This window comes from Lissotriton vulgaris, chromosome 1_1 (genome assembly GCF_964263255.1).
Source record: "Lissotriton vulgaris chromosome 1_1, aLisVul1.2, whole genome shotgun sequence".
NCBI lineage: Eukaryota > Metazoa > Chordata > Amphibia > Caudata > Salamandridae > Lissotriton > Lissotriton vulgaris.
In genome coordinates, this window is record NC_141685.1 from 511957063 (window position 1) to 511983168 (window position 26106).

Below are 26106 nucleotides of genomic sequence, written 5' to 3' on the forward strand. Positions count from 1 at the left end.
TTCTTTATTTATTTATTTATTTATTTATTGACATTTGTAGAGCGCGGCGAATACCCGTGGGCGTCTCGGCGCTAGTTAAGGGATGGATCAGCAACTGGGGTAAAGAAGATATACAAGGCTATTGGTCAAATAACCACGTCTTTAGCTGTTTGCGGAATGTGAACAGGGAGGGACTTGCTCGGATATGTGCAGGAAGGGTGTTCCAGAGTCTAGGGGCGGCAACCAGGAAACGCCTGTCGCCCCAGGTGACTGTTCTAGTGCAAGGCACAGCCAAGAAGTTCTGAATAGAGGAACGAAGAGATCGGGTTGGGACATGATGGAGAAGATTCTGTTTGAGAAAGTGGGGACCTTGATTATTGAGTGACTTGTAAACAATACACAGCGATTTGAATTTGATACGGCTGCGTATCGGGAGCCAATGGAGATCCCTAATGATGTTTGTAACTGGTGCGAACTTGGGGATCCCAACCAGCATTCGTGCGGCTGCATTTTGGATTGACTGCATCTTATTTGTCACTCGGACTTGGGCATTTAAGAATAGAGCGTTACAATAGTCCAAGGAGGACAGGACTAGTGAGCTGACCAGTGTTTTCCCGGCCGTGTTCGGTAGGAAAGGTAGTATTTTCCTAATCATTCTCAATTTCATATGAGCTGAAGCCGCAGTTTTATTCGCATGTGCCATAAAATTGAGGCCAGCATCGAAGATGACGCCTAGATTTCTCACTTTGCTAGCTGGACTCGGCGGGGGACCGAAAGATGGTGGCCACCAGACAGGTGACCAGCCCGGGGAGAGGTGACCGAAGATGACCACTTCAGTTTTTTCTGAATTGAGTTTCAGACAATTCGTGGCCATCCAGTCACCTATTGCCATCATTCCTCTCGTGAATCGATTGGCCACTTCCTCCCCGTCGCCTTTGATAGCCAGTACCAATTGGGTGTCATCGGCGTAGGAGGTCAGGCTCATCCCAAATGCTTTGATGACATTTGCAAGGTCCGACACGTAGATATTAAATAGTGTCGGACTCAGGGATGAGCCTTGAGGGACCCCACACGGCAGAGACACCTTCGATGATTGGTAGGGTCCTAGAGATACTGCTTGTGATCTATTGGCCAGAAACGATACAAGCAGGTCCAGAGCAGTTTTCTGGACCCCCAGTCGTTCGACACGGTCGACTAAGATCTTGTGGTCGACCGTGTCGAAGGCCGCCGAAAGATCCAGCAGTACCAGGAGTGCTGTCCCCCCCTGGTCTCGTATGGCTCTGATGTCATCCGCAGCCTTTAGAAGGGCAGTTTCCGTGCCATGACATTTGCGGAATCCGAACTGGGTGTTATCGAGCAACTGGTGCTGCTCCACAAATTCCGACAGTTGCTGATTCATGGCTTTTTCTATTACCTTAGCCAGGAAAGGAAGACTGGCTATCGGACGATAGTTTTTCAGGTCATCTTTATTCAAATTGGCTTTCTTTAAGAGGGGTTTGACCAACGTATGTTTCAGAGAAGCCGGGAAAATTCCGGAGCTAAACATAGTGTTGCAAACATGAGTTATAGCCGGTATCAACGTGTCCATAACTGGCATAAGAACTTTGAGCGGACACGGGTCTAATGCAGAACCTGATTTGATTCTTGAAATAATACTCCTTGTCTGATCCATAGTGAGCTCGACAAAGCAGGTCAGTGTGTTATCCCGTGAGGTGGAGGACAAGGATAGTGGTGTAGAGTCCGTGTTTAGAGAAAAAGCCTGATAGATGTCGTTAACTTTTTTGAAGAAAAAATCAGATAAGGCGTCGCAAAGATGTTGTGAGGGAGGTGGTGTGAGGTCGTGCGTGCCACCCGACAAGCGTTTAGTGATGTCGAATAACTCTTTGCACGAGTTTTTGGCAGTCTCAATTTGTGCAGCATAATAGGCTCTTTTCGCCTCTGCGATCATCTGTTTGTACCGGGCAAGTGAGTCTTTATATAATGATTTGCTTTCTGGGTCATAGCGCTTCTGCCAAAGTCTTTCTCTTTGTTTATTTAATTGTTTCTGTTTTTTAAGTTCATCCGAGAACCAGGGAGCACTGGGGGAGGCTCGATTCTGGGAGATAGATTTTACGGGCGCTAGCTCAAGTGTGGCCTGATTGATCCAGGTATTGAACTGATTTATGGCAGCGGTGGGGTCATCTGACAGCAATGGCGATGTTCTAGCCAGGAATGTGTTCATTGTCCCCGCCTTTATGTCCTTCCATGCTCTCACCTGTTTGGGGCTATTGTTAACAGCCCTCCTCTTAGAGGCATCGGGGATAGCTAAATGACTTAAAATGGCGTGGTGATCGGTCCATGCCAGGGGGAGGACATCTGCAATATGTAGCGACTCAATATTAGTAAAAATGCCGTCAAGAGTGTGACCAGCGTCATGGGTAGGGGCAGAAATACGTTGATATAGACCTAGTGTTTCCATGTCCGCTAAGAGGCATGCAGTGTCTGTGTCACTACTTGATTCAAGGTGGAAATTAAAATCGCATAACACTGCAAAGTGATCTTCAAGGGCTATGGATTCCAATATAGACCCTAGGCTCAATAAAAATGGGGCACGTGCTCCAGGTGGGCGGTATACCAGTACGCCTTTAAAATTGAAGAGGGGTGTGAGCTTAATACTAAATAGTAGGGCTTCGCAACATGTGGATGGTATCGGTGTGGTCCTGATTGGGAGGTAGTCCCTGACAATAATTGCTACCCCACCTCCCCGCTGGCCTACTCTGTCCTGTCTATGTATGGTGAACCCACTAGGGACTGCTATAACCAAGTCGGGGTCCGAGGCACCATCCGTCCAGGTTTCCGTGATAAACAGGACGTCCAAGTGGGCATCTGTTATTAGGTCTGCAATTTCTTGCCTATATATTATTCAGGTACAATGGTCTACAGAGAGCCCCACCAGGAACTGCTCAGCTCCTCTCCAACTGACACTCACACACGAACATTCCATTCATCAACATTCTCTCAGATAGACACTCTGGCTGAGCAGCAGCAGTATACCACATCTCCTTTCTTAGTAATAGAAAAGGAGAGATTCTCAAAAGGCATAAGAAACATTGCAAGAATACAATAGATGACAACTTTCTAAAGCATAGCATGAAAAATTAAAGATGGAACATTCATGCAAAGAAATTAATAAATGAGGGAGAAACATAACACAAGTACAAAAACTCATGCACACCATCCTCCTTTCAATCGCACCACAACCCAAACACTCCTATTATTTTGCTTTCTATTGATTATTTTCCACACCTGCATATTGTTTTTCTTCTCTTCAGATAGTTTCCTTTCACACTTTCGTTGTTGGTTCTCTTGTGCTTCTCGTTTCTGATGGATACATCTGCCTGTGGATTCCTCACCTTATAAATATGTCGTCACAATGCCATGACTCCGCACGTGGCTCCACATGACGTCACAGGAGCCATAAGAAGTCCACGTCAGCGTGATGAAGTCAGTTCCCTTTTTTCCGCGCTGTCGACGCTAACCGTTTTATCTGGGACTCTCCATACTTTTGTCTGGATACAGTGTAGTTTTGATTGTATCTCTCTCTGTTTTGGCATGTTGGCCCGAGGAAGTCCGGCTTTAAGCCCTGTAAAGAATGCAGGGGTCATATGTCTATTACTAACCCTCATGAGGACTGTCTTTGGTGTTTGTCGTCTGACCATGATGTCGAGGGCTATTCTTCTTGCAGGAAGATGAATCCGAAGGCTCTGAAGGAACGGTGAGGCCAAGCTGTATATGGCTAAGGCAAGAAAAGTAAACAGGGGTCTTAAAAGATCGAAGTCAAGGTCTTCGACGTCGCATGACTCCAAGAGAAAGCATAAGAAGAGACCTGCATCTCTGCGCCGGTTGACGAAGGCTGTGGCTTCGAGGTCACCTTCTCCAGCCCATCGACTTTGAGAAAAGGACTTTTTCTCCTTCTCCTTCAGTGTCTCCGCAGGTGACTCCGGTTCATTCTCCATCTTACAAGGGGACTCCAGAGCAGTCACCGACGCCGACATTTTCACCGACTCCAGAGGGTGTGTCGAATCCGGCTGATGCTGAGGTTCCTGCGGCTCCGCCTGTGGCTCCGGCGACTCCGACTCCAGAGGTGCCTCGTTTGGATCTTGAACCGGCACAATACTCACAATTTCTGATGCCAGGTTCGGATCCATTGTGTTTTTTAAATTCGATGTATGGTGTGTTCGCCAGGGCCTCGTACCCCTCTGGAGCACCTTCGGGTCCCATGGGGCCTATGGCTTTTAGTTTGGGTGTGCCTCACCAGTATCCTCAGGCCCCCTTTGTACCATTTATGCAGATGACGCCGTCCTGGCAGTTTCCTGCTCCGAGGATGTCGACGCCGTATGGGCAGTCCCCGTTCCATAATGTGAACCTTCTCGGATTCGATCGGCGCCGGTTACTACAGCGGATCCTCCTTTGACGCCGCTTCCGGAGCCATCAATGCCGCTTGTGGCGCCGCATACACAGCAACCGAGGATGCACTTGAGGAGAGAAGCGCAGAGGTTGTTAGGAGGAACAGTACCAGGCTGAGGAGATGGAGGATGGAGAAGTTTATGATATGGAAGATTTGTTTGAGGGATTGTGTGCGGCAAGTGGACTTGATACTTCCTCAGAGTGAGACTTTGCTTCTCAGAAGGTTTACCCCTCGAAAGAAGTTGCACCTTACCATATTGTGATAAGGAAGGCTGCTGAACTTTTGGATTTGCAGCTTCCTATGGCTGAGTATAAGCCTAATTTACTCACAGAGGTGCTTCATTCTCCGTCCTCTGTGGTTGAACCACTTTTGCCTTTCAACAAAGCATTCACTGAGCGAATCCTTGATGTGTGGTGCAACCCAGTTTCTGCTCCTGCAGTTTCAAGGTCGGTGTCCAGAAGATCTAGACCTGCTCCAGGAGATCCGGTGTTCCTTTCATCCCACCCCTCTCCTGAGAGCTTAGTGGTGCAGGCTTCGTACTCCAAGCAGTCCACAGGTGCATTTCCGCAGGCTTTGGCTGACAGGGAACCCAAGAAGTTGGAACTGTCTGCAAAGAAGGTCTTCTCATCGGCTAGCATGGGCCTGAAGTCTACCAATGCCACTTGTCTGTTGGGTAGATATATTCATGCCCTTATGGACTCTGCCAAACAACTTCTTCCTAAATTGTCTGGCGAGGATAGGGGAAATCTGAGTGCGGTGCTGGCAGACTCACAGGCTGCGGCCCGCCAAGTCATCCAGTCTGGCCTGGACACTGCAGATTCGGTTGCCAGGGTGATGGGTTCATCCATTGCAACAAGAAGACATGCGTGGTTGAGGTCTTCTGGATTCTCTCCCGATGTACAAGCCACCCTTCTTGATCTGCCTTTTGATGGGTCTAGGCTGTTTGGAGAGAAAGCTGATTCTTCTCTGCAAAGATTTAAGGACAGTAAGACCACCGCAAAGTCTTTGGGCCTGCAGTCCCAGGCGAAAGGTTATGGCTATAGACGATACTGTGACTTCGGAAAGTCTTCCTTTCGTGGTTACAGACAGCCACAGCAACAGCAACAGCAACAAAACCCCTTGTACAAATCCTACAGGGGTAAAGGGAGAGGTCGCCTTTGTGGAGCCGGTCGTCAGCCTTCTTCCTCCACCTCCTCCTCTACCTCCCCAAACCCCTCCTGGTATTGCAGGAAAGCAGCCCTAGACCAACCATCCTGAATCATTTAGGCCCCGCGGGTGGTCGGTTTACCTGTTTTCTACAAGATTGGAAATTGATCACTTCGGACCTTTGGGTTTTAAATCTGGTAGAAAATGGGTACGCCCTTCCTTTCAGGGATTTCCCTCCTCCTTACCCTCCTTGCCAAGGGTTTTGCACGGAGGATAATTAATTTCTCTTTCAGAAGGAGGTTCTTGCCATGTTACAAAAAGGTGCGATAGAGGTGGTTCCGGAGCAGGAACGGTGGTCAGGGATGCCACTCCCGGTATTTCCTGATTCCCAAAAAGGATGGCAGGTTACGTCCTATCCTGGACCTGTTTCTCAAACAGGAGAGATTCAAGATGCTCACCCTAGGGCAGGTTCTTCAGGCGCTGCAACAAGAGGACTGGATGGTGTCCAACGACTTACAGGATGCGTATTTTCACATCCCTATCCAGGACGTATCTCTGATTTATGGTTGATTTGCAACACTACTAGTTTGCGGTCCTTCCGTTTGGTCTTACTACTGCACCTCGAGTCTTCACCAAGGCGATGGCAGTGGTTGCTGCTCATCTCAGGTGGTTGAGAATCCCGGTTTTCCCCTACCTGGACGACTGGCTTTTGAAGGCAGAGTCGCCAGAGATGGTGCGTCATCATCTGCAGGTAACAACTCAGCTGTTGTACAAATTGGGTTTTTCGATAAATGTACCCAGGTCTCACCTGGTGCCCTCTCAGCGCAGCCTGTTCATAGGGGCAGTACTGGATACCACTGTATGTCAAGCTTTCCTGCCTCTGCAACGGATTCTGGCCATTCAGGAAATTATTCCCTTGTTTTACAATGGAGTGGTTGTTCCGGTTCTGAAGGTCCTTCGCCTGCTCAGTCTGTTCGCTTCCTGCATTCTGTTGGTCAGCCATGCACGCTGGCACATTTGGGCGATCCAGTGGTGTCTCCGCAGGCAGTTGTATCAGCACAACAGAGATCTCAGGGAGTCAGTCAGGATCTCCTGAGGAAGCTGCAGCTGATCTGTCTTGGTCGAGTGTGGAGGGCAATCTGTTTCAAGAAAAGCCCTTTCATCTTCCTCCTTCGTGGGCAACAGTGATAACGGATGCCTGTACCCTAGGGTGGGGTGCTCATTTGGGGGATCTGGAGATCAAGGGTCTTTGGTCTCCAGAGGAAAGTTTAATTCATATCAATCTTCTGGAATTGCAGGCGATACGTTTGGCGCTCAAGGCCTTTCTCCCTTCCCTTCCCTTCATGTTCAGTCAATTCAAGTCCTGATGGACAACACTGACGCGATGTGGGATGTCCACAAGGAGGGAGGAGTAGGGTCATACAGTCTCTGCAGAGAGGCGTTGCGGCTATGGTCCTTGGCTCAGGACCATCGGATTTGCTTGATGGCAAATCACCTGCTGAGCGTGCTTGTGTACAGTGTCAGTTGGCAGTTCTCCTCCGACCCCGAGTGGAGGCTACATCCGGAGGTAGTTCATCACATCTTTCAGACGTGGGGAACTCCTCAGGTGGACTTATTTGCCACTCTCGAGAATGCGCACTGCCCGTCATTCTACAGTCTCCAGTTTCCAAGGCAGGGAGCGTTGGGGGACGTGTTTCAGTTGAGTTGGGGCTCACAACTCCTTTACAAGTTTCCTCCCATACCCTCGATTTCTCGGGTTCTGAGGAAGATTCGCCCAAGTTATATTGATCGCCCCGTTTTTGCCAAGAAGGGTGTGGTACACCGACCTCCTTCACCTTTCATCGCATCCTTTGCCTTGTCTCCCTCTCAGGGTAGACCTCCTCTCGCAGTCAGAGGGGCAGGTTCTACACCCCCACCTTTAGAGCCTGCACCTTCATGCCTGGAGATTGCATGGGGCTACCTGAATTCTTTCTCTCTCCCTCCTGACATGGTAGATGTTATAATATCGGTCAGGCGACACTCTACCAAGTCTAGATAGGTGGTCTAAATTTGTTAATTGGTGTAGAGAGAAGTCTATTGATCCCCCTAAAAGCTCATCTTTCCGATGTTCTTTTTTTTCGTTGCATTTGGCCCAGCAGGGTTGTGCTGTGGCCACTGTTAAAGGATACTTGTCGGCTTTATCGGCATTTCTTTGTTTGCCTGATCATCCGTCTCTGTTTACAATCTCCGATTGTTTTAAGGTTCAATAACGGACTTACTAACATTTTTCCGCCAACTCCTTTTATTATGCCCCAGTGGGATTTAAATCTGGTTTTAACTTTCTTGATGGGTTCCTCTTTTGAACCTATGCATAGTTGTCCTTTGAGACTGCTGTCATTCAAAACGATCTTCCTTATGGCTATCACCTCGGCCAGGAGAGTTAGTGAGCTTTTGGCTTAGAGTTCAAAGTAGGGGTGGGTGGCAAATTCTGTTCCGCTTGCGGAATTTGCGATATTTCGGCATTTTTGCATTCCGCGCGGAAAGCGCAAATGACTAAACTTCCGCGATCCGCGGCAGAACGGAATTGTATTGCAACTGTGGCGTCTTCTTGGATAAATATGCAGGGCAGGATTCTTTCTGGCACAGTGCTCCTGTCACTAAAATTAAACCTCAACAGGAAGCACTTACAGATATAAATAAAGCAGGTGCCCGAGTTGAAGCTCAAATTCAGTAACTCATTAATCAGCCTAAAAAAATTGTGAGCTTTGTCGAGGCTGGGCAGTTGTGCTTTCTCCCCATATCTACAGTCGAAAATTAGCTGTGATGCTTGATGGAGTCCTTTGCATCCTTGACTTTTACGAGCGCAATCCCCGTGCAGTTCTTGTGACCAGGAGCTTCTTTCTCCTCATCTGCTGCTCTGATCGGTCTCTGATCTTTTACAAACACAAGAGGCATGTGAACTCGTATAGAAGCCTGCCCCATTTGGCCCCACCCCACACACTAGCGGTGTGCACCATCTTCCCGCCCTTTCCCCCTAGGATGGACAGCTTACTCAAGGGACCCCGGTTTGTTTCGGCGCGATGGCAAAGTTACACACACATGATCACGGGAGACAACTCTTCATGCACTTTATGCAGCGGTAGTGTAGGAAAAACACCATACATTTACCCAACTAGGTAGCACTCACTGATTAGCCAGAAGAAAGTACTCCAGTTGAGTATAGGTATCGCACAAAACAGTGGTGTCTTCTGGGATAAATATGCAGGGCAGGATTCATTCTGGCATAATGCTCCTGTCACAAAAATTAAACCACAACAGGAAGCACTTACAGGTGCCCGAGCCGAAGCTCAAATTCAGTAACTCCTTAATCAGCCCAAAAAAAGGTGAGCTTTGTCGAGGCTGGGCAGGTGTGCTTTCTCCCCATATCAACCATCGAAAATTAGCTGTGATGCTTGATGGAGGTCTTTGCATCCTTGACTTTCACGAGCGCAATCCCCGTGCAGTTCCTGTGACCAGGACCTTCTTTCTCCTCATCTGCTGCTCTGATCCGTCTCTGACCTTTTATAAACACAAGAGGCATGTGAACTCGCATAGAAGCCCGCCCTTTTGGCCCCGCCCCACACACTAGCGGTGTGCACCGTCTTCCCGCCCTTTACCCACTATGATGGACGGCTCACTCAAGGGACCCTGGCGTCCTTCGGCGCGATGGCAACGTTACACACACATGATCACTGGAGAGACAACTCTTCTTGCCCTTTACGCAGCTGTAGTATAGGAAAAGCACTATGAACTCGCAAAGTGTTCGTGGAGATTTGTTGCCGTTTTGCTGAAGTTTGCGAAAGGCAATTTTGCTGATTCCGCCCGCCCCTAGTTCAAAGCCTCCATTTCTGACCATACATGCTGAAAGGATGGTCCTCAGGACCAGGGCTACTTTTCTACCTAAGGTGGTAACTCCCTTCCACCTAGGGCAGTCCATTACCCTCCCTACTTTTTATCCTCCCCATCGCCCTTCCAAGGAGGAGGAGAGGCTTCACCGATTGGATCCTAAGAGGGTGATTAGTTTCTGTCTGGATAGAATGAAGGACTTGCGACAGGACGATCAGCTCTTTGTTGGCTACGTTGGACGCATGAAAGGCAAGTCAGTGCACAAGCACACTTTATCCAGATGGATAACAAGCTTCCTAGGACCGGTTTCTGGCATTTCAGCCTTCAGCCAGGCTTGCTTGAATCCAGTGGCAAAGTGAGCAAGGGACTCACGTCTGAGCATACCCTGCCAACTTATGGCGAACAAAGCGGTAGTCAGACGTGAGTCCCTTGCTCACTTTGCCACTGGATTCAAGCTAGCCTGGCTGATGACGGCTGATTAGCCAGAAACCGGTCCCAGGAAGCTTGTTTCCGGTCCAGGGAAGGCATGGCTTGGCAGTTTGGGATGGACTGTTCCCATGAGGCACAGGGCCAGACTGATTTGCATATGGCCATGTCTGAACTGGGGTGGCAGAGTGGGCTAAAGAACCGTGATGGCTTAAACCCAGATCTGTTGACTGGGTGCGAGTGTTTGATTGGTTCAGATGCTCCGTCCGTCACCACCCCCTTTTGTACCGCTTTGTTCGCCATAAGTTGGCAGGGTATGCTCAGACATGAGTCCCTTGCTCACTTTGCTACTGGATTCAAGCAAGCCTGGCTGAAGACGGCTGAAATGCCAGAAACCGGTCCTAGGAAGCCTGTTTCCGGTCCAGGGAAGGCATGGCTTTGCAGTTCGGGCTGGACTGTTCCCATGAGGCACAGGGTCAGACTGATTTGCATATGGCCATGTCTGAACTGGGGTGGCAGAGTGGGCTAAAGAACGGTGATGGATTAAACCCAGATCTGTTGACTGGGTGTGAGTGTTTGATTGGTTCAGATGCTCCGTCCATCACCACCCCCTTTTGTAATGCTTTAGAAAGTTGTCATCTTTTGTATTCTTGCAACGTTTCTTATGCCTTTTGAGAATCCCTCCTTTTCCATTACAAAGAAAGGGATGTGTTATACTGCTGCTGCTCATCCTGAGTGTCTGTGTGAGAGAATGTTGGTGAATGGAATGTTCGTGTGTGTATGTCAGTTGGAGATGGGCTGAGCAGCAGTGAGGCTGCTCCTGGTGGGGCTCTCTGTAGAACACCTTACCTGAATAAAGAAACATGAAGTTACCAGCTGGAATGGACATTACTTTATTACAAAGGGCTTAAACGGCCACCCAGGGCCTGATGTGACTCTTTATGGAGCATCAGTCAAGTTTTTGACCTTTTTGACTTCTGGACAGATAATACATATCTTTTGTTAAGACCATTATCGCGGTAGTTAGCAACTTTGCATCTTTCTTTTCGCTGCGGCCTAAAAGAGGAATATGCTTATGTGACATGAAGTTATATACTATTTAGAAGATTCCAAGCTGGAATGTTTTTGTTTGTGATGTGTTTAATGTTCTTTAAAGGGCTGCATGTTGTGGTAGCAATAAAGGTTTATGCTTAATGTTAGCTCTGTTGTCTTTAAGGAAATCAAGAATCTCTCTGTATGCTAATTGGAGAATAGATCTGTCTTCTTATGCATCCCCCCTTAACATTTTTCTCCTACAATAATTTGGAGCCTTGCATCGTATAATGGCTGGCAGAAACAAAAATCTTCATGTGGAAGCCAGCAAATGAGCTCGCCTAGATTTGTTGTCCTCTAGAAGACCAATGGGATCTGTTTATTTTTCAAATTTGGGTCCACAGATCTAGGTTCATGAAATAATGGTCAAGATAGTGCTATAATTTGTAAAACCAGATTGTGTTAGCAATCACAGTTTAAAACCTTTGGCTTTTGGAGATGATGGTTGTAACAAGAGGTTCCTCTTTGCTGGAACAAGTTCTTAGTCATTTTATCATTTGAAAGAAGGGGAAATATCTCTCACAAGATTTAACGAACATAAATGTTATGATGTCAGTAGACTACCTTTGTGAAAACATAACTGTAATAACATTAATTGATAGGAGATTACATTACAAAAAATTGGTCAGCATGTTAGTGCTAAATACAGACTAAAAAAAGGAAATGAAATATGCAAGTACAACAATTATATTTAAATGAGTTAATATATATTTATTAGTGTACTTGCACAAAATAGCATGTTTTTGGTCCACATTTGTTTTCACTGGTGTAGCATTAATATGTATGACCACAATCCTTTCTGGGCTATTCAGAATGAGGGATTGACATGAGGGTTGTGCTTAAGGGATGCAGTATTGATAAACAGTTATAGACTTGGGCGTATGTGTATGTGGCTGTACGTATGTGCCCATACTTTAGGGTATGATGATACTAGTAGGATATAAAGTTGTTCTAGGGCTTAGGAAGCTTTCAGTGGGCATATGAGGTATGAATAAGTGGTATAAGACAAGTATGCACTAGTTTCTCGATGTGTGTGTGTTTGACATGCCAGTAAATATAAATATGAACCATTAAAGGAAGTTCAGAAAGTCCATTAGCACAATAGTGTACAGTTTAATTTCCACATTATTACCACAATACATGCTGACTTGAGAAAGTACTGCTTTCTGCCTGACAGTTTGCATGTTCTGATGACTTCACAAAAGAAACAAGCAGGAATAATACACATCAAGCCGTTTGAATGAGATGTTTTATTTATTTAACATTTTTACTACATGCTTTAACTGCTTGTACTCTGGATACATATCCTCTTATGTCTTCTAAATGTATTAAAATATTCTGGCATGAACTATACATCTAGATATACGGAGTGAAATATGCTATTTATTGCTACTATTAAGGGAGGAGTGGGCATCATGAATCTCCTCGAGGCCTCGCTCTGTAGAGTCATGACCCCTTCCTTGGCACATAAATCGTAGTAAGTACTTTGGTAAATCTTCATATGTACTGTTCACTTTTCTATTTTAGGAGCAATTTACTATATATAATGTGTTGTCTATCAGCATAATGAATACAACTACACCCTAAAGAAGTCAGTTATCCGAGGGACACTCAAATCAACTCTGTCTGGACTGGAAGGTTTAGTGGTTTAGCAATCACACTATGGAGCTTGATGACCGCATTACTACAATGTATTTTTTATACGAATGCGAAACGTTAAGTATTTAAATTTCATTCTCTGATTGTCTGAAAACTATGAAGAATACTTTGCCACTAAAAAGAAAAAAATCCCATCAGAATCCGAATTCGAACCAAACCTATCTGGATTGAAAAGGTTGCAGACTTAGCTAAGAAGCCACTTGAGTCTGTGAAGGGACGAACTGCATAGAGACTTGTTAATTTGCAGTGCACTGATGTTTCATTATATCTGTGACATTTTGCAAGAGAGACATCAATGAAAAGGGGCACCTGTCCAACTGCATTGTATACCTTAATAACAATACAGTAGAATTCAAGACCAATATGAAGATGGCTCCTTGCGATTGCATTGAAAACTAGATTTAAAAGTAAAGCGTTGATAAGAGGTCTCATTGGAAGGGGAACAAAACAGAGATGAGCCATGATCACAATAATTGTCCTTGGTTAGCTCTCCTTTACAGATTTGGTTGCATCATGAAAGGAAACAGAGTGTTTGTAGTATCCTACCATCATATTTACTATGACTCGAATTTTTATTTTAAGTAGTTATTTTCTCAAGTTATTTTCCATATTTCCAGGTTCTACATCTAATGAATAAAATGAATCTACCTGCTCCTTTTGGACTTTCAACTACTTCACCTCCTGTGGTAAGACATTTATGTATTGAGAATATGTCACTGGTTTGATAGAGGTCTTTACCTTAGGCTCAAAATTATAAATAATGCACATGCTGTTCTGTTACCTTTGTATTTCTTTGTTCCTGCTTTCTGAACCACTTAAAGACCACTCAGTGCTTCGCTTTAACAGTCTGGAAAGAATCTACAAAATGCCTTATCCAATCTGCCCAGTCAGTCCCCTGTTTATATCACAAAATGCTAGTGAAGACCAGAACATAAAGCAAAACGTGCTTTTCAAGTTGAAGGATGAGTTTGAATTTCAATGTAAAGTAAGTTAGGTTGACCATGTCTTCCTACCAGTGGCTCTAAAGTAGAATAAAAACTGGATAGCAGAGTCCCAAACCTCCAAAACGTCAAGCTAATAGATTTCACACCCTAGTGCTTAGGTTACATGCTAAAGTGGACACAGCATAACTGGCCTTGAAAAGATGCACCACACACAGTGGAACCTCCCTAAGTGAATCAGCCTCGAATGAAGTCGCACCTCCATGGAAAGGAATGGCTCTGATAACGGCATGCCACATCCGAAGAGAAAGCACAGTAAACTACTTGACTATCAGCTCTGACCACTGTTATCAATATCACTTGGTGTCCAAAGGCACCCTCAATGCTGGTGGAAGCCCTATTTTGCGGAAACGAATCCGTGAAGATTCTTTAGGTCAAGATGATACCTGTCACCCCTTGGTGTCAAAATTTGTCTCACAGTGAAGCAAGACTCCAGCGCCAAGCCCTCTGATCTTCATAAAGACTCAGAAATGTCAGATGTGAAGCAGAGAGCCATATACATCCTAACACAAGATTGGTGATGCAAGACCACATAATGCACACTAGCCTTCCCTAAAAAGCACAGGCTCACATTTCAAGATGCCAATAATTTCCAAATGCCCCCCAAAAAATACAAACATTGCATCTACCAGACTATCCTCAATATCTCCACTGTGTATACACTCAGGATCTGACAAACAGTTTACCTATCAGCTGCCAAGAAGTATCCACCCAGATGACATCACTCATATCCTATAGCTATTGAAAAGATGGTAGCACCTCACAAAGTTCCTCTTTCTTGACAATCCAAGAAAAATTATTGAAAATATCCCACAAAACCTGCTCTATATTCACCGAAATTTGCCCTGGACTCCCCTGCTGTACCCTCAGCTAGGAAAGACGAATTAATGCAGGGAACAAATTATACACTGCCATGTAAAAACATAGCTGCAGCAGTAAAATGAGTAGCTCAGTGTTGCTACACAGTGGTTTAGAGCTAATTCCACTGGGCTGCTAGGAAGTAATAACTAGACACAGTGGGGAGAAATAGAGGACCTAATGCATCATTTTCCAGAAACATAAAAAAGAGTTATCAAGGCCATCAAGGAGAATGGAGGGGAGAAGGGGGGAGGAGGGGATACTACATCCAGTGCGAGCAATAGGTGTGCCTTGGATGAAGCAGACGCACACTCAAGGCAAGCGACAATTTTGCCTATGGGTGTAGACAAAATAAATATGGTTCGTGAGTGAATGTATTTTTCATGGCAAGATAATTTTTAGGTCTCGCCTGAGACAATGCGCTTGTGCATTGCTGGCGAGATTATAGTAAGGGGAAAAGAAAAATCTACCAAAGAGCTTTAAAAATGCGGTTTATGGCCAGTGCATGTGAGGCATTCAAGCGCGTAGCTGGCATCTGGACTGGTTTCGCCAGCGCGCGCTCGGCCTCACTTCCTGCTCCCCCTCAGACTTTCGTTATCGCTCACACCCCATATGCTCGTTCCCTCCCACCCTTTCTCACCAGTTGCTCCACCTACCCCCCCATCAGACTTCCAAGGCTACCGCTCCCCCACCCCGCATCAGACTTGAAAGGAATGCACTCCCCGCTATCTTGTTCTTTTAGCCCTACACTCGCCATGCATTAGCTAAAGCTCACCAGTGGGCCTTTTGCCCCTCACTAAAAGCTCCTCTCCTCACATCTCTTTCTCGCTCTTGCACCCACGCTCTTTCTGTTACTCCTTGCTCTCTTTATCTCCATTGTTCCCCTGTAGTTCTCTCTCATTCTCACGCTCTCCCTCACTCTCCCCGTAACATCCCTCTCGCTAACCTACTTTCCCTTTCAATGCAGAATATTGAAAAATATAAGCAGTCGCCAGGAGTTTTTAACAATTTTCTTCACTTTCTATGTGCGCATCACTCGTGTGTTATTTTTTTCTCCTCCTACCCCTCTCTCTGTCTTTCTCGCTCTCGCACCCACGCTCTTTCTGTTACTCCTTGCTCTCCCTCCAACTCCACCCTCCAACTCCACCCTCCAACTCCACCCTCCAACTCCAGCCTCCAACTCCAGCCTCAACTCCAAATCCACCCTCCAACTCCGCCCCCCTCGTCTTTGTTGCTTCTTCCCATTGTCCGTGTTGCTTCTTACGTCCCACCTGCCCCCCCCTTGTCCGCGTTGCTTCTTCCCTCCCTCCTACCCCTCCCCTTGTCCGCGTTGCTTCTTCCCTCCCTCCTACCCCTCCCCTTGTCCGCGTTGCTTCTTCCCTCCCTCCCGCCGCATCCCTCGTCTGCCATGAGGAAAAAAAAACCCTGTAACGTGGCCAGTGCTGGCTGCATCATAGAGCTTTTTTCCTATCTTTTAGCCATGCTGCATAGCAGCCGCTCTGCATCATGGCTAACAGACACTGGCAAAGCCAATGCTTGTTGCCTTTTGATCTCTGATTAACAGGAGATGTTAAAGTCTTCTCACTCTGGCCTGGAATATGTATATTATTGATGGAGGAAACCTCTTGTATGGAGTGTTTGTCTGTGGTCAAGTCCCCCCAATACAACAGAGAGCTACCTGATTTGGTTGAGCAGCCAGCTGTACTGGCAATGTTAGCAGTGTAGTTATTAGTCGGTGTATTCTTACACCAAGACAATTTACCACTAGGCTGCTGAAAGCCTGTGTTACAGTTTGGCAACTTTCCCTCACTTTTATTTGAATGCTGTGCCAGAGGTAACTGCTCACGAACCCTTGACCTCGTTGAACTCATTCTTACGTAGGCTATGCCCAGGGCTCAAGCTCATCTTGCTGTCTAAAGTAGCTGGAAGATTTTAACAGTTCGTTAAGGCTGGTACCTCGAAATTCCAACTTTAATTGTTAGAAATTGATTTGAGTTGATATGTTTGGGTGTCGATTAATAGCAGGTACAGTGGTGGTTACTTAGCAGTTGAGTCAAAATGCTTGTTAAACACATTCGAAAAATCCTGTTATTGCCTGGGTCTACTAAAACCGGTTCTACACCAAGACAAATGGCACGTTTCTTTACACTTTCTTGTCTACTGTACAGCGTCCTTTTTAGGTCGAGCCTAGAGCAGCGCATGCGCTGTTGCTCGACTTTTAGTAAGGAGGTTTTCAAAGTGCTACCAGAGGCTTTTGCAGGCCTCAAGCTGGCGGTAACACGTGCGTGCACCCGCGCAGCCACCATCATTCTTTACTCCATCACGGGTAATTAAGTGCATCGCGATCACTTTCAATTTCGGCAATTAAGTGCATCGCAATGCACTTTCACTGTGAATATTTTACAGGCAATAGAAAGCTAGTAGTTATTGTGATTTCTAAATATGCTTCAGTTGGTTGATTAAACGCTGCTGTTCCGTTCTCCTAATGTAGGGCTCTCTACTGACTGTGGCTAGGTCCTGCTCTGGAGGAATCCTAAAAGGACAGACCATCTCAGCACAGATGTCACTAACAAGCGAAACCAGATTCTAATGTACGGTCTGGAATTGCTCCAGTATAACGGTGTTATCCCAAGTCTCAGGACTGCTGAGGAGCACGACTGCAAAATCCGGACCTGTAGCTCCCTCGCTGGCTCTCCACGTCTTATCGCCCTCTCTCTTGTTCTGCCTCCTAGTCTCTTGTTTTCGAGCTCGGTTTTTGCTTTCTCTTTCGCTGCCAAACCTTTATTGTCTTTCATCTCCTTTGTAGCCTGTCTTTCGATTTTTGTCTTTCTGGCGTGTGCCTTTCAGATAGTGTTGCATTGCCTGGCATCCGCACAGGATGCAGTTTCATGTTTGGAGTGCATACGTCGATTTACATAGTGGGAGGGCATGGTTTGTTGCTCCGGGCACTTTAGAAATTAATATATCAAGTGTATAACGATAGCACAATTGCAACACAAAAGATCAGTGTGCTTTACTCAAATCTCATTATTTCAGTAGCCAATGGCAGTAATTATGCTGCAAACGGAAAGCTTCACCATCAAGAACAACATTTAAAATCTGTGAATACTATTATAACTTTTCTGTACTCCCTAACAAAACAGTGTGGATTGATCTCTAAAGGTAATGTAATATGGCTTCTGGTTGCTATGGGGAAACACCTTCTTACATCGCTACCCACACAGACCAGCTACACCGGCCTGCATGTACTCAGCATAAATTCTATGGAAGTCGAATCCTCTGTTGGGATTGGTCGGAGTTACAGGAGTTGCAGAGTTTCCTTGATATGGTGTGCAGCTGAATATAGGTTCCAGGTGGCCATTCTGACTGCTTAGACTTTAAGGGTCCTCACAGAAGGATGCTGCTAACTTTAACATCCTAGCAGGTAAAACAAGCATTGGCATAGCCAATAGGTCTCGCTTTTGGGACCTTATAAGTATTTAGTTATGCAGCACAATATCCTTGGTGCAACAACAACTGTTGCATGGCTAAACACTTATAAGGTCCCAAAAGCGAGACCTATTGGGTTTGCCAATGCTTGTTCATTTTTTTCAAGTCTTTTTAGCCCTTTTGGCCTGGTCTACGAAGCAGGAAGTCAAAGCTCCATTTCTGTCTCTGGGAGCTCTGTGGATCTATGGTCTGTGCCCCCACCCCCTCCACAAGCCGCACCAAGGTTGCCGGCCGACCACACCCACTTCCAGTGCTCACACACCTAGAAGCTTCAACCTAGCCAGCCAAGCCAACAGGCTGGACTCTGCCTGCAGGTTCCCCGTGGCCACTGCCTCTCCAGGGCAGAAACATGGTAAGCGGGCTGCCCGTAGAACGGGACTGCCAAGGGCCAAAGCCACTGGTTGTGAGGGCCCTCAAGCTGCTTCCTCTCAGACCACGCTTCAGCAGCAGTACAAGCTACCCAGCCTCCTCCGATGATGGCAATATCCAGCCAGACACCAACAGGCCAGCAAGCCAACAAGCTTACTGTGGCCTCTCCCCATTCATGAGGCAGATACATCTTTGTCAGTAGGTACCTTTGGATCTTAATTACCTTTGGAGGTTTGTGTGAGCAAGCTTCATCAGTGGTATTTGCCGAATGTATTGGTTTGATTTCTAGGGCCTGGGTGTCCAAGTTTTCCCTGGCATATTCATGATCCTTCCCTTGCTCCACCCCCACTTGCTCTAGCCTCTCAAGCTTTGTGGGCTTTGACAGGCTCTTTTTCTCTTCCATATATTTCCTTGGTCTACATTTCATTTGTGCTATGGGATGCTTTGGTCTTTCACATTTATTTGCAGTATGATCTGTATCATTTTGTAATTTGCCTTTTCTTTGCGCCTTTACAGTATCTTTTTCTTTCTCTTCGGTGCCCTACTAACATATTTGCCTTTTTCACCTCCCCCACTCTTTCTTCTCTTGATTTTCGCATAATTTTATTGTTCCACGTGCTGTCGTCCTTCTCAGTCTTTCCCGCTCTGAGCAGTTGATTTTGTTTGCTTTTTGCCCATGCATCCCAAGGACCCTCCTTTGCCTGAAGAAGAGGATTATGAAATGGAAGTTTCTAGCAGAGAGGAGTCTGAATATGAAAGTGGCGAGGAGGACAAAGATAGGTAACTTATCATTTTGTTCCCTTTTCAGTTAATCACTGTTCTATCATATTATTCTAATAGGAGCGGAACAACGTATGACTACATCATATACTTAAAATATGTACAGCAATGTCATTTTAACTACGGTTTACATCATATTTTTATTTTTATGCATCCCTTTTCTTACTACAGCATTTTTCTGAGGGACTTTGTACTAGTTTGCATATTTTATTTCTCCTATTTCACTTTAAGCACTCAAAGCACTGATTTATTTTCTGACATCCAGGGATTTTCGTTCAGCTCCTGTTCATTTTCTTGTGGATTTCTTTAGCAACCTGTTTCTGTGCATGCACAATATCAGGAATGACGCCTGTCCTTTATCTTTTACCGTTAAAAATAGTTGATTCCTTATTAAGTGAAACAGACATGAAACCGCACTGGAGGAGCAATTCTAAGCTGGCTCACAGTTAGAAGTGAGACAGACAAAAAGGGACACCCTTCCTCTATGATGATCATCGTCAACCCTGCTTCAGATTCAGTAAGACCTGGCCTCAATCAAAAAATAGCAAAGATGAAACAGTAACAAAGCAAAGCAAATTCCTCTATGGATTTTACTGTTGCATTTAAGCTTCACACTATGCTATTATCCTTAGAAATCATTATGACCGCATGTGTGTCCAAAAAAAAGTCCACCAGGGCAAAAGAAGAAGTCACAAAGCTAAAGATCAGTCTGGAGGAATCCTAAAAAGGAAAATACAGAACTTTAAGTCTTAATTGAGGGCTTGCTTGAGCGTATCTGTGGTGACTGAGCATGAAAAACATTTTATTGGTTTGGCTGGATCATGTTGGTGTTTAAAAAATATTAATGATGCAGCTATGGCATTATAGTTGTTTGAATCATGATCAAAAATTCTTTTGTTAATCTGTTATGTTTAATATATGTAGCATGGGGGTTGGGGAGAGTTGACGGGGCACAAAACAAATCTGGTTGGTTACTGGTTGTTGATTCAACATCTTGGTTCTTTTTTGAAGACTGCATCCACTTAGTCTTCTTCCCCAGTTATTTATGTGCATTTTTGAGGAACAGAGTGGATGTGCACTGAGAGTCAGTTAAAGGTAAGAGGAAGGAGTAGGTATGGGAGAACTGATCTACACCTGAAGAAAACTTTCAGTGACTAACCAGCTGACCGAAATGCTAGATTTCTCTTGCAAGGGGTAGATCCTTCTCAGTCGTATAAGTTTAGAATGATTGCTGTCTGTCAGTCCACATCTCAAACATGTCAATTGTATTATAACATTTATATAGCACATAGTATCCCCATATGGGTTGCTGAGGCACTTGCCTACGTGTATAGCATGGGGTGTGTGGTTGGAAGTGTTGCTTTGTTTTGATCCTATGTCGGAAGTGTTGTGCATGATAACCACTGAGGTGTGGTTATCGTGGTATGTGAAGCAGCGCTTAGCAGTGTGATGGATGAATATGTGTGAGAGAAGCATGTTTTTATGGTTTTCAGTAAGCTCGCAGCTTTGAACAACTCTGCAGATCTCTTTACGGTATTTGTTATAATCAATGTTCCACCTTGTTGGGTACTGAATTTTCCAGTTTGAGATAGTTTGATCTGAAAGAAACACGTTAGTGTTAGATTCCTTACCATAGAATATCCCCAGGCATCAGTCTGGATCCGGAAACTTTTGCGTAGCAGTACCCCTGCGCGTCGGTAGGCGTCGTCTGCAGGCGTCCCCTGCGGCTCTGCGTCCGTCGTCGGCGTCGTGCGCCGCGATGACGTCGCTGGAGTATATAGACGCCGCCTCCGCGCGCTGACGTCAGTTCTTCTTTTTTCCGCGCCAGTAAGCGCAGATCCGAAGAGCAGTACTCCGGTCTTTTGACCAACTTTGTTAAACTTCTAATCTTTTTTTGGTGCCTGGTAGGATGCACGGTTTCAAGAATTGTGACGGTTGTGACCGCACGATGTCGGTCACGGACCATCACCGACTCTGTCTCCGGTGCCTGGGCCCCGACCACGACGTGGACGCCTGCGTCGACTGCCGGGCTCTCACTAACAAGGCTAGACGGGAGCGGTCCCGCAAGCTGCTTGAGCTCCGGGTGTCGGCCCCGCGTCGGGAGCGGTCCCGGTCCGACCGGAGGTCCAGGGAGCGTTCGAGGGAGCGGTCGCGGAGCCGCGCCGAGCGCTCCGGAAGTCGTCACCATTCGTCGGGCTCTTCAGGTAAGAAACACAAGAAGTCGGGGCGTCGTCATCGTACCCCGGACTCCCCCCGACGCTCGCGCGACGCGGCCGGGGTTCGGGTGACCCCAACCCCGCGGCTCCACGAGAGTCGCCGGCGCGGCCTGCCCCATACCCTCCGGTCCCTGGGCAAGGTGCGACGCCTAAGGAGATTGAGGCGTTCCTCATGGCCATGAGGGCGCTCAGTTCTCCGACGTGGCCTACGGTGCCTTCGGGCCCAGTGCTACCGTCTGAGGGCCCTAGCGGGTCGGGTGTCCCTGGCTCGACGCCATCGGGTGCTCCGGCCTCGGTGCCGCCGACGGCTCCGACCCCGGCGCCGCAAGGGCCTTTGGGGTCGACGCCGGCTGGCCTGCCGGCCGGTCCGGCGCCGCTCCCATCGGGGTTACCCCCGACGCCGTCCCCGCGCGGCGCCGGTTCTCCTGTGCCGGCTTCGGCCGGCGCCGGGGCTCCGGGCGGCGCCGTCCCCATACCCTCCCCGAATCCGGACGCGGAGTCGGACCGACGTCGATCGACGCCGGGCTCGACGCCGATGGGGCCTGTGAACCCCGAGGAGCCGGTCTACATCGTTGACTCCGAATATGGAGATGATGAAGAGTACGGGGAAGGTTGGGAGGGGTCTGAGGATCCTCTGTCACGTGAGTGTCAGTATGACCCGGACTGGACAGGTGATTTGGGGGATGCCAGTGGTCTGGACGACTCTCCTAACCCTGGCTTTGTCTCTCCTCCTTCCGTGGCGTCGGAGGAGGGAGCTGCATATTCAGTGGTGCTGAAGAGGGCTGCCAAGGCCTTACACCTTGAGCACCCCGTCGCGGCCGTGAGGCCTAACATCCTCACTGAGGTCTTCAAACCGCAGTCATGCCCACAGGAGCCACTGCTGCCGTTTAACGAAGCCTTGTCAGACGTTCTGTTGGGCACGTGGTCCAGGCCCGCTTCAGGTTCGCCTGTTGATCGGAACGTGGCCAGACGCCACCGTCCTTGTCCGGACGACCCCAAGTTCCTGTCCACCCATCCCACCCCTGAGAGTCTGGTGATCCAGGCCTCAACCTCCCAGACCGCATTCCCGTCGGCCCCGCCCAACAGGGAATCCAAGAGGTATGACCAGTATGGCAAGAAGGTCTTCTCGTCCCTGAGTTTGGGACTGCGGTCTTGCAACACCGCTTGCCTCTTGGGCCGCTACACCCACTCTTTGTGGGATACGGTCACGGAACTGCTGCCAGAATGCTTTATGGAGGTGAGGGCAAAACTCGGCAAAGCTGTGGCTGAGGGCCGAGACGCAGCTAAATACTCTATACGGTGTGGTCTTGATACGACCGACTCGCTAGGCAGAGCGATGTCCACGACGGTGGCGATTCGTCGCCACGCCTGGCTGAGATCCGCCAACTTTTCGGCAGATGTCCAGAATGCCTTGATGGACATGCCGTTCGATGGCTGTCGCCTGTTTGGCGACAAGGCGGGCCACGCGCTGGAACACTTCAAGGACTCCAGGGTCACGGCCAAGTCCTTGGGTCTCTCGACCCAGCGCCAGCAAACGGGTTCGTTTCGCTCCTTTCGTGGCCAAGGAAGGGGCGTCCCCACACGTGCTGCCAGCCACGCGCCGCAACAATCCTTTCAACGCGGTGGCGGCCGTGGAAACCGCCGTGGCGGCGGTCGGGGTCAACGGCGGGGTCAGGCCACACCTCCCCCCGCAGCATCTGCCTCCAAGTCCTCCTAGTCCGTGCTTTCGGCCCCATGTGACGCCAGTGGGTGGCAGGGTTCGCCATCACCACGCTCACTGGCGCACGATTACATCGGACAGGTGGGTGCTGCAACTCGTCCGAAGGGGCTACTCCCTCCCCTTCGAGACCACTCCTCCAGCCATGCCACCGCAGAACCACCGTGTGTCGGGGGACCACTTGACACTTCTGCAGGAGGAAGTTACGGCCCTCTTGGCCAAGGGGGCCATCGAGCGCGTTCCTGGGCCAGAAGTAGGGCGTGGTTGCTATTCCCTCTACTTTCTGGTACCCAAGAAGGACAAGGGGGGCCTACGTCCTATCTTGGATCTACGGAACGTCAACGGCTTCCTCCGGAAGGAGAAGTTCAAGATGTTGACACTAGCTCAGGTCTTGGCTGCTCTAGACCCGCAAGACTGGATGGTAGCGTTGGACTTGCAGGATGCGTATTTTCACATCCCCATCCTGCCGGCCCACCGGCGTTACCTGCGGTTCACGGTAGGCCAGGAGCATTTTCAGTTTATCGTGCTCCCCTTCGGCCTTACAAGCGCCCCACGTGTTTTCACAAAGGTGATGGCGGTGGTCGCAGCCCATCTGCGTAGGTTAGGGGTTTCGGTCTTCCCCTACCTAGACGACTGGTTGTTGAAGGCGGGCTCGCCCCAGACAGTCGTCCACCACCTTCAGATGACGGCAGACCTCTTGCACGACATGGGGTTCTCCATCAATGTGCCGAAATCACACCTGTGTCCCTCTCAAAAGCTCCTTTTCATTGGAGCGGTTCTGGACTCGGCGCAGTTTCGGGTTTATCCTCCGGAACGGCGGGTCCGGGATATACAGGCTTTGATTCCCATCTTTCAGCCGCAATCCCGGGTTTCGGTCAGGTTGACGCTGCGGCTGCTGGGGCTGATGGCTTCCTGCATCCTTCTGGTGCATCACGCCCGGTGGCGGATGCGGGCTCTGCAGTGGGACCTGAAGTTTCAGTGGGCCCAGCATCAGGGCAACTTGTCCGACCACGTCTTGATCTCGGAGGGTACTGCGAGACAACTGCAGTGGTGGCTTACGGACCGCGATTGGGTCAGTGGCAGGTCCCTCTCCCTTCCCCAACCGGAGCACGTTGTCGTGACGGACGCGTCCCTCCAGGGCCGGGGTGGCCACTTGGGAGAGGCAGAGATCAGAGGCATCTGGTCTCCGGCGGAGTCCCGGCTCCATATCAACCTGTTGGAGCTACGGGCGATTCGTCTAGCACTGAAGGCATTCCTCCCCTTTGTCAACGGGAGTGTAGTGCAGGTGTTCACCGACAACACCACCGCCATGTGGTACTGCAACAAACAGGGCGGAGTGGGGTCGTGGACCCTTTGCCAGGAGGCTCTGCGCCTCTGGCAGTGGCTGGAACGTCAGGGCGTGACTCTGACGGTTCAACACCTGGCAGGTTCTCTGAACGCCAGGGCGGACGAACTCAGCCGTCGGTGCTCGATGGATCACGAATGGCGTCTGAACTCGGACGTGGCGCGAGGCCTCTTTCTGCAATGGGGAGAGCCTTGGTTAGATCTATTCGCCACAGAAGAGAACGCGCAATGTCATCAGTTCTGCGCGTTGGAGTTTCCAAGACGTCACTCGCACGGCGACGCCTTTCGGCGCGAGTGGAGTTGCGGTCTGTTATACGCCTTTCCGCCTATACCACTTCTGCCCAGAGTGCTGAAGAAGATCAGGCGCGACCGGGCCCAAGTTATCCTTGTGGCTCCGGACTGGGCTCGAAGGTACTGGTATCCCGAGCTACTCAGCATGTCAGTCGGTCCCCCGATCCGCCTGCCCCTTCAGGAGGACCTTCTGTCGCAGCAGCAGGGGACGGTCCTCCACCCGTACCTGTCCAGTCTCCACCTCCATGCTTGGAGATTGAGCGGCGGCAGTTGAGGCCATTTGACTTGCCTCCTGAAGTCTGTGATGTAATTCTGGCAGCCAGGCGTCCCTCCACGAAGTCGGTATACGCCTGTCGGTGGAACAGATTTGTGGCATGGTGCACAGCAAAGGCTGTGGATCCTCTTTCTGCCCCTCTTTCCGAGGTTCTTCTGTTTCTTCTCTCTCTTGCCCAGCAGGGCTCTGCTCTGGGCACTATCAAGGGCTACCTTTCGGCCCTTTTGGCCTTTCTACGGCTTCCTGATCAGCCTTCTTTGTTCAAGTCCCCAATTGTCACGAGATTCTTGAAGGGCATCACACACATGTATCCACCTGTTCCGTTTGTGATGCCTCAGTGGGACTTGAACCTGGTTCTGACCTTTTTGATGTGTGCTCCCTTTGAGCCCCTTCATTCTTGTCCTCTCCGTCTCCTGACTTTAAAGACGGCTTTCCTGGTTGCCATCACCTCTGCCAGGAGAGTGAGTGAGCTCCAGGCTCTTTCTGTCCAACCTCCTTTCCTGTCCATTCATCCTGACAAGGTGGTTCTCAGGACTAGACCTTCTTTCCTGCCCAAAGTAGTTTCTGCTTTTCACATCGGGCAGTCCATCACCCTCCCCTCCTTCTTCCCGCCTCCGCATCCCTCAAAGGATGAAGAGCGGCTCCATCGTCTGGGCCCAAAACGTGCGCTTTCATTTTATATGGATCGCACACGCCAGTTCCGGGTGGATGACCAACTGTTTGTTGGCTACGTGGGTGTGAAGAAGGGACGGGCGGTGTGTAAACGGACCATCTCTCGGTGGGTCGTTCTGTGCATCAAAGCGTGCTACTCTTTGGCTCGGAAGGAGCCTCCTGTTGGGCTGAGGGCCCATTCCACTCGGGCCACGGCGGCTACCACTGCCCTGGGCCGGGGAGTCCCTTTGCAGGACATTTGCCAGGCGGCTACGTGGGCCTCGCTGCACACCTTTGCGAGGCACTACTGCCTGGACAGTAAAGTCCGGAGGGATGGCTTCTTTGGCCGTTCTGTCCTCCAGGACTTTCTGGTGTAGGAATGTATTGGTTCGCAGACCCACCACCGGGGTTGGTATTGCTGGGGTATCTATTCTAAGGTAAGGAATCAAACACTAACGTGTTTCTTTCAGATGAACAAGTTACTTACCTTCGGTAACGATATA

General features: G+C 48.6%; 1 protein-coding gene across 2 annotated transcripts in view; it reads left to right on the forward strand.

Moving 5' to 3' along the window:
• RNPC3 (RNA binding region (RNP1, RRM) containing 3) overlaps positions 1 to 26106 on the forward strand; it is a 190875-nt gene that overhangs the window by 75199 nt on the left and 89570 nt on the right. For both annotated transcript variants that reach the window (XM_086953886.1, XM_086953885.1), the window contains exons 6-7: positions 13231 to 13299; positions 19019 to 19110. In XM_086953886.1, the coding sequence (XP_086810012.1) occupies positions 13231 to 13299; positions 19019 to 19110 (161 nt within the window). The remainder of the gene's footprint in view (positions 1 to 13230; positions 13300 to 19018; positions 19111 to 26106) is intronic.